The 12,392-nt window shown below is 45.1% G+C and overlaps 1 protein-coding gene across 10 annotated transcripts in view; it reads right to left on the bottom strand.

Moving 5' to 3' along the window:
- Nucleotides 1-12,392, bottom strand: part of NAV2 (neuron navigator 2) — a 338,929-nt gene that overhangs the window by 22,665 nt on the left and 303,872 nt on the right. For all 10 annotated transcript variants that reach the window (XM_054171581.1, XM_054171576.1, XM_054171575.1 and 7 more), the window contains 5 exons: nucleotides 10,915-11,075; nucleotides 8,816-9,004; nucleotides 4,115-4,167; nucleotides 2,101-2,124; nucleotides 1,907-1,981 (listed from right to left, as the gene is read on the bottom strand). In XM_054171581.1, coding sequence (XP_054027556.1) covers nucleotides 1,907-1,981; nucleotides 2,101-2,124; nucleotides 4,115-4,167; nucleotides 8,816-9,004; nucleotides 10,915-11,075 — 502 coding nt within the window. The remainder of the gene's footprint in view (nucleotides 1-1,906; nucleotides 1,982-2,100; nucleotides 2,125-4,114; nucleotides 4,168-8,815; nucleotides 9,005-10,914; nucleotides 11,076-12,392) is intronic.

The following is a 12,392-nucleotide window of genomic DNA, read 5'->3' on the forward strand; positions in this document are numbered from 1 at the left end:
CTGATTGGATGTTAGGAAGAACCCTCCCCATGAGGGTGGTGAGACACTGGCACAATTTGCCCAGGGGGGTGGTGGAAGCCTCATCCCTGGAGGTTTTTAAGGCCAGGCTGGATGTGGCTCCGAGCAACCTGACCTAGTGGAAGGCTTCCCTGGCCATGGCAGTGGGGTTGAAACTGGATGATCCTTGAGGTCCCTTCCAACCCTAACAATTCTATGATTCTGCGATTCCTATCTGGGAACTGTTCAGCAAGCTATGGAAGAGATTTCTCTTCACTTCCTAGCTGGAGTAAATCCTCTTCAGGTTCTTTCTCCTGACGGCCTGAGAAGCATCAAAAACTGCAGTGTCCATACAGGAAAATTCTGGATGCAAACCAACTCATGTATTGAGTTCCCTTTGTATGTGAACCACAAACAGCAGACCTAAGTACTGCAACATTCAAATTTTCTTAATTTTCCTATTGGGAAAGTGAGAGAGCTGTTAAATGCAGTCAAAGCCCTTTTATTTGTCTTCTCTATTAACTCTCTTCTTGGTCTTCCTCTTCCATTTTGGAGGCTGGATGAAACACTGCAATGCCTGCAGTGAATACCTCAGATTTCCCCTTGAATTCTTCCTGTGATAGGTGTTACTGCTCAGATGACAGCTGCCCTGTGCTGTGCCAAGTTTTGAGTTCCACCTACTCAGAGAGCTGATGGACAGGAATGTCCTCTTCAGTAGAGTGTATTCTGATGTTTATTCATTCCCACAAACTAGGATGTTGGTATGATCCCATCTGATGACTATTCATCAGTAGCTTATTTGCTCTACAACTGCTTATTTTTCCAGCAAGCTTCTGTTTTGCAGATTTCTGCTATCTGTGGCTCCAGCACCAGAACACACAAATAAACTTGCTCAGGGTCATACACCTCCTGGCTTCCCCATATATATTTTTTTCCCCTCAACTGTCTTATATTACATATTCACCAAATTCCCCAGAGGAAACAAGCAGAAGTATTGTCTAGACTGGTTAAAAATCAGATAAGTCCACTCTTGGGACACAACTTTCAACTAGTTCTCAGAGTCCCTAATGGCCCTGTTACTTCTCATGCCATCAGAACACACCTTCATGCAACAGCAAAATACAATGCCTTTCACTCCACTCGTCCACCAAGATGTGTTCCTGCCAGTTATAACCTTCACCTGTATCTGATCCCACCCAAATACCAAAGCCAGGCACTACTTATAAAACCAGACCCTTGTCTTCAGTGACTTCCTTCAAGATTTGAAGATAGTTTAAAATCATAGAATGGCTTAGGTTGGAAAGGGCCCTAGAGATCATCTACCCCGACCCCATTGCCATGGGCAGGGACACCTCTCAACTAGACTCAGCTGCTCAAGGCCTCATCCAACCTGGCCTTGAATACCCCCTGGGAGGAGGCATCCACAACCTCCCTGGGCAGCCTATTCCAGAGTCTCACCACCCTTGTAATGAAGAACTTCCTCAGCTCCAGTCTAACCCTGCTCTCCCTCAGCTCCAAACCATTCCCCCTTGTCCTGTCTCTAGACACCCTCACGAAAAGCTCCTCTGCAGCCTTCCTGTAGGATCCCTTCAGGTATCAGAAGGCAGCTCTCAAGTTCCCCCTGGACCTTATGCATGAGATTTACACACACATAAAGTTCACATATACATAAAGCCAAATGAAAATTATAATTCAATCTTTAAAGAAAGGCACAAAACAACTCAGGAGGGCAGAGGCTGTTGTTTCTGGAGGGCTCCCACGTGCCTGCAGTTATCTTCTAAGACTCACAGGTGACGTGAACCACATTTTACACGCTTGAAAACCTTTTGGCCACTTATGACAACCTGGGGCGGTAGTTGGTGCATTAAAAGCATTCCCTGCCAGTGTTTGGTCTCAGGGTTGTACTCACATTGGCAGTCAACTGAGTTGTCAGAGCTGACACTTTTTCTTGGGATGCATCCAACTCTCTTCGCAGCTTGCGGATCTGCGTGTTGGAAGAGAGCACTTTACTGCACCAGAACGTGGAGCATGAAAACAGCAAGACACAAAATGCAGAGTGTCTTGACAGAACATTTATGCTTGTCAAACACAGTGTGCTCTTACCTCTGACTGGCACTTCTCTTCAGGCTGTAAAATAAAACCAGAGGAAAATAGGTGAGGGTATTACCACACAACCAGCTGCCCAAATTCACAGCAGCTTTCAATGCATTTCTTTTCAGTTCACAAACTTTAGTGTCAATTCCTTACATTGCATTCTCACATCCATACTCAGTCTAAAATGCTCTCCTAGTTTATCTGCTCTTCAGGAAAACAGGCTGCTCAGGAAGTACTCTTCCCTGCAAGAAGGATTTTTGGCTCCAGTTCCTTGCCTGCTGATCAGTGCACCCCTGAGTCTGAGCAACAGAATGGTGAAATCCTAGCTCCCTACCTAAGAGACGATGTGGGACTCTGAAAGGCCACAGCTGCCACAGAACATGGCTGATTCTTAGGCAATTCCCTTCCTCCCTTGCTCAGCTCTCCATGGGATGGAGACTGGGGTTTTGCATTACAAAGTGATGCAAAAGCAGGAATCAGTTGCACTTGGCTGCTGCCTAGGCACTCTGCTGATGACAAAGTGAGGACACAACTAGGTATCTGAGAAGGCAAAGAAGATGTACTGCCCATTTGCTGTGGTCTGCATGATGAAATTGTGGCTACTATGGCTTGTTTCTAACCCAAGTCATCTGCTGAAGAGGAGCATATGGCTATGGCAGGAGGTTAGACACTGCACTGTGCTCATGTCCACTACCAGCCATCAGGAAAATGATACCTGGCAAACCACACTAGGCAGAGCCACTGCCGCTTGGGCAGCAAGCACAGAAACCAGAAGCTTAGATAGCAGCTGCTGAGTGCTCTCCTTAAGGCTTCTCAGTGTTAGAAACAACAGCCCAGAGGAAAAGGTCCCTTCTCCATCCTTCATTATCTGTTTTGGCTTCACACAGACCTTCCTGAGGGGCAAGGTCAATAATGAAAGGTGGCATTGTCAATTTATTATCAGTCTTAAGGTCATGTTCCACATGTAGCCTCCTAACAATGAAACATGCCTGTGAAATAATGCTAAAAACACCTTGCTGGCTTGACTGACTTCACAGACAGTTACAGACAGTTCCAAGAGCAAGTTCCTTCGGGTACTCTTGTGCCCCATCTGCTTGTTTGAGCCATGGATGTGTGGTTAAGTGTCAAGCTGCATCGTACCTGCATGACTTTTTGACATTAAAGATCTTTATTTAAGTAACACATCATACTGAAGCAATTTTTTATCCACTTTTTTAAGAGGGTTGTGCTTTAAGAAACCCCCAAAATTGTGGTCACAGCATGCAAGAAACACATGATCCACCTTTCACCTGCCTAGCTTGGATAGCAGCAGCAGGGAAGCCACTGGGATTTAACCCTCAGTGCCAAATGCTTCTGTAGAGTCTCCTGTGGGCTGGAACCTGCTGTGGCCCTCCAAGCAGCTGGAGAAAAGCTAGGTGAGACAGAGATCTGTGTGCTGCAGCCTCACTTATGCATGGGCATAGTCTTCACTTAAAAGGTCTTCCACAGTGTATGTTCAAATGGAGCATTAGAAGAAAATAAGCAAATGCATCACACAATTAAAAAGCTCTTGGATTTTCAAACTCCAGAATCAGCTAACCTACTTTTGGAGACAGTATTACTGGCACAGTGACCAATTGGCATCTTTAGGATGATTAAAACCTGTGCATTAAAAAACTCAAACTACTTTAGTAGCAGACCATTAATACAAGGCTGGAACGACTTTACTCAGCAAATTTTGGGGTGCTTTAGGTACTGAAGTTCAAACCTCCTCAGATCTGCTGAAGCCCTTTGTAGTAAAACTTCTTTAGCACAGTTGTAAAATACTGACTCCAAAATAAATTGTTGCTTCTAGGCCATGAAGGTCTCTGTTTAATGAGGATACTGCTAAATACCCACAGACATCTCTATGACCAGAAGCATTTCTTTCCTAACTTTTAGAACACAACCAAATCCAAAAGTGCTTTTTGCCCTCCTCTTTGACTGGCAAAGCTAATTAGCACAATGAGAGCAAACAAAACATGGCTCACTTCATTATACTCACCGTTGAATAAATAGATGAGGTACTGGACACCAAAGAGAGGGAAGAACCATGCACTAAAGGAAAGAAAATGAAACACAATTCATACCCATACACTAACCACACAGTGGAGTCATCACAGATCATCCACTGCCAGCTACCAGCCTGCTGAAGAAATACTTTCTCAAATTTCATCATCCATCATGAACTTTAAATGAGATTATTGCACCAGCAGCACACCCTTTGAAGGATGCATGGCCAGGTAATACAATCCAGAAGTGTGGATTTGGTAAAGCTGTTTTAACAAGGGTTTTTTTTTTCTGGAGGTGGGGGGGATGAGGTGTGGTCAGGAAGATTAAAAATACAAGTTTCAAGAGAGATTTGTTCAGAAATAAGTCAATTCTCTGCACAGTTCAGGTAAGACTTGCAAAAGGGCTTACACAGCAATAGATTAACTGAATTGAAGGAAAGGTTACCAAAATTAAATCATGGAACCACAGAATCCTAGAATGGCTCAGGTTGGAAAGGACCACAGAGATCATCTACTGAAGCTATTCTTTCTGCTGCTGAAATGTGAAAAATTACCTTTATTTTTCATTTTCAGAAGCAGAATACATCAAACTGAACCTTCCATTCAAACTTCAGGCAACTTCATGCAAATGACATTGTGCTGAACTGCTGTTTCTTTCATCTAAAATCTCCAGTGCAGAAAAGCAGCCATTTTGCTCTAATTACCTACTGCAGTTCTCCTACATTCATACTAAATGGGCTCTGCTTTCCCATTGACCTTATATCCTAAGGCAAGGCTGGAAAGAGAGGTAAACAAAGCCTAAGTTGGCTTCTGGAGGAGTTTGAGACAACTTATAAAGCCCACAAGAAAGTCAGAATGAATAAAAACCAAAACAAACCCAAAGCCACAAACAAACCCAACAAAACTCACAGCCATTTGCTTTTTCTAGTTAATCATATTTTCAATTAAAATGATCATTACAGCTGGCTGTTAAGGACTGTACTGCATGAAGGGCACAAAAATTAAGTGGTGTGAGTCAGACCCAGGGTCTGCCTAATCGTCTGCTCCATCTCTGCCTGCAACCACAGACCATGTTTAGGGAAAAGAATGCAAGGAGGAGGCAGCTAGCCAGTGACTTTTCCCCAGGTACACCTTTGAATCTTCTGGGAATCAGCAGGGATAGAAATTCCTGAGCTGGAAACTGCAAGCAGACCATTATCTTTTTATAGCTGCTGTGACCATTAGCTTGCTCAGCTGCTTCTGCATCCACTGACACCAGCACATAAAACTCTTCTTGCATTTAGAAATAGAATTCTTTGCAGTTGTTCTAGACCTGGTGGAGAATCAGTCAGTTCCTGGAGTGCCTCCACATCCCTGGGACATAGAATCATAGAAGTGTTAGGGTTGGAAAGGACCTCAAGGATCAGCCAGTTCCAACCCCCCTGCCATGGGCAGGGACTCCTCAAACTAGGTTGCTCAGAGCCACATCCAGCCTGGCCTTGAAAACCTCCATGGATGGACATAAGTAAAGGAAGCCTCGAGCAGCCTGGTCTAGTGGCAGGGGTCCCTGCTCATGGCAGGGGGGTTGGAGTAGATGACCTCTAAGGCCCCTTCCAACCCAAACCCTTCTGTCAATCTATGAATCGCAACTGCATCGTTTCAGGGTGAATATACTTTGGGATTTCTATTTTCAGGGACAATGAAGGAGTTAATATTTTTGTGCAATTGCTTTTTAAAAGTATCTGCAGATGGCTACTTTAAGGCTATTTAATTAGGAGCCTGAAGGCAGTTATGCTCTTGATGTGATTCCTGTTTTCTGCAGCTAACGTGCATCTGCATGCAGGCTACAAACCCAGAGTGGTTTGGAGCTGTTATTTCAAAGCACTCCAGGAGCTTATGCAAGCATTTATCATTTTGAATGTTAGAGAAGGAACAGCCTAGCTATGATCAACTGTCCAAAGAGCAGAAAGAGCAACAGGCACTGCAGTCAGTAGCACAAAAGGGAATTGCAGTTTATATCCTAATGACAATTTGTTTTAATTCCTTCCTCTTCAGCAGGTTGAAGTGTCAGGGTGGAGCATGCCAGGAAACCGGAGAGCCAAGAGCCCACTTCAGGTTTTATCCCTGAAGTTCTGGATGGTTTGGAGGCTGTTCCTGCTGGCACCTCTCCAGTCCTGAGAAGCCCTTCCTATCTAAAGAATTCTGTTCTGTAAGGCTGACTAACATTGTGACCTACATGCTGTGCTATGAGACAACATGACTGTGCTTCACACCAGGGAGCCCAAAGGAAAAAAGGCTTTAAGAATAAATCCTAGTCCTGCTGAAGTTAATAAGAATATAATGTCTTGTAATCTTATATGCTAATAAATAAAGCTTACCACACTACTTCCTAAATATTTAAGACCTGGATTTATGCTTCCTGGACACTGGCTGATTGTACAAAGTCAATTTGCTCATTAACCACACATTCAACTTCTCTAATACTTTTTGATCCTCTCTCTCAAGGTGAAGGTGGATGAGGTGTTCATACTTTTCAATCCTCTCATTCTGTGCAGGTGAATTAGATCCCCAGGTCTGAAAGGATAGGGTGTTATATAAGCCCTATTTAGAACCACTTGCTCACAGCTTGTGATTCCCTGAGAAATAAGCAGCTGCTGCCTTTCTGCACAGCCAGGGAAGGGACAGAAGACCTTTAACCTCAAGACAAAAATACAGAGACTGCGCCAAGCCACTCACTTCATCTGGCAAAACATTATTATTATTCTCTTAGCTACCAGAAGTTTAGGAAAACCTGAAAGGCACTTCTTCAGCATGTTCCCTGTAGAGTCCAATCCCTTCCTCATACGTAAAAGTGCTATTTTCCCCCTGCTTTCAACTTCAAGACTTGGTGGACCTTTCTTGGGCATCATTTCTATTACCTTTTCTAACCAAATGAAAAGCTCTTTGTAGAACATTTCAGCTAACTCTTTGACTGCTCATGGTGATCCAGCCTTCTGAGAGCATGGCACAAACCAAGGTTAATTCCTGCAACAACACAACTTGTAGCCCTGCAGCATTATTCTAATAATTTCCAATCCCTAATGAAAATCCTCAGCCACAGGCTTCTAAAACACAATTAACTGTAATGGAGTTAGATTGGGTAAACTAAATAATGAATCAGCCCTGAATCTTTCCAGAGCCATACACAATGCACATTTCCTCCCCCTTCCCAATAGCAGAAAACTGATGGGATAACCAGGATCTGGAGATCCCTTGGTATTAACACTGCTGAGTAAGTGCAGGTCTTCAGCAGTGGAGAAAGCAACCAGCAAAGGTTTATGTGACTTGTAGTGACTAAGTTACTCACAAGCAACCAAGCCTCCAATCCTTGCCAGGAAAGAGATCTCAGAATCACAGAGCTAGTGCTGAAATAGCTTCCCATGACCTTCCCATGAACCACTACCAGGCTTCCCAAACTGCAACCCTTGAGGGTTCTGATGTGTGCTCATAGCCACTCCTGCTACAACCATAGGGTTGCTTGATCAGTAGCAACCAAACTAAGTATTTATTTATGGTCAAATGGCCCTTTTCTTCTCATATTTACAAGGACTTCTTTTCTCAGGTGTGATTGCCTGTCTGAAAGGATGACAAGGAATTAAAAGAACCACCCAGATAATTTTTAAGAGCTAGCCAGGTCTCCTCTGTGGAAGCTGTGTGATATCAACCCAGGACATTCAGCAGAAATAAAAAGTAAAGGCAACTTGAATACAGATTAGATACTGGAAAAAGTCACTGGAACAGAAAAAACAGCCTGGCTGATAGCAACTATTTAGACTGAGAGCTCCACACAGAATCACAGAATCATAGAATGGTCTGGGTTGGAAGGGATCTCCAAAGGTCATCCAGTCCAACGCTCTCTGCAGTCAGCAGGGACATCCTCCACTAGAGCAGGCTGTTCAGAGCCTTGTCAAGCCCCACCTTGAATATCTGCAGAGATGGGGCCACAACCACCTCCCTGGGCAACCTGTTCCAGTGTTCCACTACCCTCATGGTAAAAAACCTGTTCCTAACATCCATCTAAATCTGCTCTTCTCTAGTTTGAAGCCATTGCCTCTCATCCTGTCTCTGCAGGCCTTTGCAAACAGTCCCTCTGCAGCCTTCCTGTAGAGCCCTTCAGGTACTGAAAGGCTTCTATGAGGTCTCCCTGGATCCTTCTCTTCTCCAGGCTGAACACCCCCAGCTCCCTCAAGCCTGTCCTCATAGCAGAGCTGCTCCAACCCCCTGATCATTTTTGTGGCCCTCCTCTGGACCTGCTCCACCAGGTCCACGTCCTCCCTGTGTTGAGGACTCTGAAGAACTGTGCTCTGAAACGAGCCCTGTGCTGAACTCAAAAGCACCACCCTTCACACCTGCTTTATCATAGAATCAATAAGGTTGGAAAAGACCTCAGAGATCAGCAAGTCCAACCTGTCACCCAGCACCTCATGACTACTAAACCATGGCTTCAAGTACCACGTCCAACCCCTTTTTGAACACCTCCAGGGATGGCGACTCCACCACCTCCCTGGGCAGCACATCCCAACGGCCAATTCCTCTTTCGGTGAGGAACTTACTCCTCACCTCCAGCCTAACCTTCCCCTGGCACAGTTTGAGACTGCGTCCTCTTGTTCTGGTGCTGGTTTAGCTGAGAATGCCTTCCCCTGATGGATTCCAGCACCAGCAGGGATTTCACTGACCTTCCTCGAAGCCATCACGGAAGGAGCCGGAGCGGCTCATGGTCCTGCTCTTCTCGTCCAGGGACATGGAGCTGTTCCTGAAGCGCGTGTCGCTGTAGGGGTCGTAGGGACCATCTGCGTTGGACAGGCTGTGAGTCCGCAGCATGGTTGGATTTGACAGGCTCATCTGGGCTGCAGTGGTTGGACTTGCTAGAAAGTGAAGGATAAACACCAATTTATTTGCCTGGCCACAAATCTTTGCCCCTAATCTTTGCTCAATGAAAAAACAGAAATATATGTTTAATTTTTCCTTGCCTTTCTTTAAGACATGGGTTTTTTGCCATGCAATCCTCTCTAGGCTTCACTCCTTTTCTAAAGTCAATGGATTCAAACCAGAGACATGCAAATCCAGCTAGCAAGTAAGAAACCCCAATTAAAAGAGGTAATTTGAAGCACTGGGTGATATGTCTGTGCCGCTACAGACAAGCTCAGCCAACTCACTAACACCTCCCAAGCATCAAATAACAAACCCACGGTGAATTTTGAACTGTCTGCCTCCAAAAGGACTAAAATGCCCAAAGGAATTGAAAGTAGCACTTTGCCTGTATAGAACAGGCCTCATGAACCCCCCCAAAGTCTTCAGGTTCTCAGCAGATGACATTTTCCTCTGTATTTCAGCCTCTCTTGTTTCCTCAGAGTGGTGTTTTGCAGGATTGCCTCTTTCCACAGAGGGTCCCAAGGACTACAAAATACCAGTTTTGCCTCAGCAGCCAGCACTCTCCTAGGCAGTGTTTAGAGCACAAAGTGCCTGCTCCAGTTCCATGGTTTTCTGAAGAACTTCAGTGCTGAATTCACACCTGCTCAGCACCGAGAGGCAGCTGATTTGTGGGGAAGAAAAAATTGCTGTTCAGCTGGCAGGTTCCTCCAGGTGTGTTGCCACTGCCTGTTTACACACCACCAGCTGATGCAATATTACTAAACAGGTAGGCAACATCTTGGGAGTCATAGAATCACAGAAAAATTAAGGTTTGAAAAGACCCCTAAGATCAAGCCCAGCTGTCAACACAACACCACCACACTCACTAAACTGTGTCCTGAAGCGACTCTACCACCTCCCTGGGCAGCCTGTTCCAATGCCTGGCCACGCTTCCAGTAAAGAAGTATCCAATCTAATCTTCCTCTGGCACACCTTGAGGCCATTTCCCCTCATCCTATTTCTAGTTACTTGGAAGAGGCTGACCTCCACCTGAGGGAGCTGGGGTTGTTTAGCCTGGAGAAGAGGAGGCTCAGGGGAGACCTTCTTGCTCTCTACAACTCCCTGAAGGGAGGTTGTAGCCAGGAGGGGGTTGGTCTCTTCTCCCAGGCAAGCAGCACCAGAACAAGAGGACACAGTCTCAAGCTGTGCCAGGGGAGGTTTAGTCTGGAGGTGAGGAGAAAGTTCTTCCCAGAAAGACTAACTGGCCATTGGGATGTGCTGCCCAAGGAGGTGGTCGAGTCCCCATCCCTGGAGGTGTTCAAAAAGGGATTGGATGTGGCACTTGAAGCCATGGTTTAGTTAGTCATGAGATGTTGGGTGATAGGTTGGACTTGATGATCTCTGAGGTCTTTTCCAACCTTATTGTCTATGATTCACACCAACCTCCTTTCAGGTAGCTGTAGCAAGCAACGAGGTCTTCCCTCAGCCTCCTCTGCTCCAGACTAAACAATCCCAGTTCTCTCAGTCACTCCTCATGAGACCAGCCTCTCTGGACATGCTCCAGCAACTCAATGTCCTTCTTATAGTGAGTGGCCCAGAACTGAACCCTGTAGTAGAGGTGTGGGCTCACCAGTGCCGAGTGCAGGGCCTCTGAGCACACCAGTGTGTGATGTTAACCAACAGCTCTAGGGAACAGCTCACAACTTCTATGTGGGGCAGCTGATTACTCTCAGAGAAGTGTTTTCCAAGAGTTACTCCCAGCATGCCACCTTTGGGCATAGAAGATAACAATGCTAATTAGTCACATTCATTTCACTGGAAGTGCTTCCTGAGGCTGAACCTGGGACTTGGAGCTGCTGCAAGAAGATGACATTGTGTAATAAGCTATTTTCAACTACCATCATCCAAACAGGTAACTGCTCACCGAGCTGTGAGAAGTTAAATCTAGTTCCAGAGGGTGATGTTATACTGGAGCCAGATGAAAATGGGGAATTGCCAGCAGTATCCTGAAGTCCTCCTGCTGAGTGAGACCTCAGCCATTCTTTTGCATCTTCTTGGTTCCGGAGCTGGGAGGACGGAGCGTACCTGGCAAAAACAAAAGAGGTTGCTCAAAATGAACTCTTAACACTTAGTCAAAAAAGAAAAAGAAAATCAAAACAACAAACTTCAACCACAAAAATGTTACAAGAGTTGGGGAGGGAAAGGGGGAAAGCAAAATGGAAGAACTCTCATGTGACACTTAAGGATTAACATGACATAAACCCAATACAATTCTGAATTAAGGAGCTGCTCCACGCTGTTCTAAGATGTAACTAATTCATCCCACTTCTGTTTGGGAAACAAAAATCCATCCAAAAATCCCTCAAACCTCCTTCCTTTCCTGTGGCTTCAGTAGTAACCAAACCAAAAACTACAGATAGGGTGTCAGGGAGTGATAGGACTAGGGGGAATGGAGCAAAAACAGAAATGGGCAGATTGAGATTGGATGCGAGGAAGAAATTCTTCCCCATGAGGGTGGTGAGAGACTGGCACAGGTTGCCCAGGGGGGTGGTGGAAGCCTCATCCCTGGAGGTTTTGAAGGCCAGGCTGGATGTGGCTGTGAGCAACCTGATGCAGTGTGAGGTGTCCCTGCCCATGGCAGGGGGGTTGGAACTAGGTGATCCTTGAGGTCCCTTCCAATCTATTATTCTATCATTCTGTGAAGTTGTGTACTGTGGAATAACCCAGTGTTTGTTAAATATGTGTGACTGAAAAATGAAATCATCACTTGGAAAACCTTTTCTGTCTTCAGGTTATGCCAAAACTCTATCACTATTTCAATATTTCAGTGCACCACTAATCTGAGTTGGCTTCTTGTTGTATTACAACCAAACTGGAGACAACAAAGCCATTATCAGATTTTAAAACAAGTTGTGACCCAGTGATTCATATTCCAGAGACATTAATATGAAAGCCTGTGGAGGTGTATCTCAGTTCAGATGAAAACTAACAGCATGGAATCATCACCAAGGAGCCTATGTTTAGCTTCTTCTGAAGGCAAAGAAAACAGCAGAAACATTGCCTGTGCCAACACCAATGGCAAAACACCCACTGGCTTCAGCTGAAGCAAAGGTTTTAATCTGCTTCTGGAGAGATCTGAAAAATTGCCCTGTTCCCACAGGTGTTAAATACGTGACAGGATGCAGGCATCAGCAGAAGGAGCATCATGGAAACACTGCCCTGCTGATGGATTTTGGTGCCTGGCTCATGCTCTGCTAAGAAGTATTTATGAGTTACCAGCTCTCCTTCCAAACACTGAACACTTGGAGCCTATTATTAGTTGATAGTATCTGTTTAATTTATTAGATTCCCTCCAATTTAGATACTCTGCAGTAAGAGATCACTTATTAAGACTTAGAGTGA

The sequence above is a fragment of the Dryobates pubescens genome, chromosome 22, assembly GCF_014839835.1.
Source record: "Dryobates pubescens isolate bDryPub1 chromosome 22, bDryPub1.pri, whole genome shotgun sequence".
In the NCBI taxonomy this organism is placed as follows: domain Eukaryota; kingdom Metazoa; phylum Chordata; class Aves; order Piciformes; family Picidae; genus Dryobates; species Dryobates pubescens.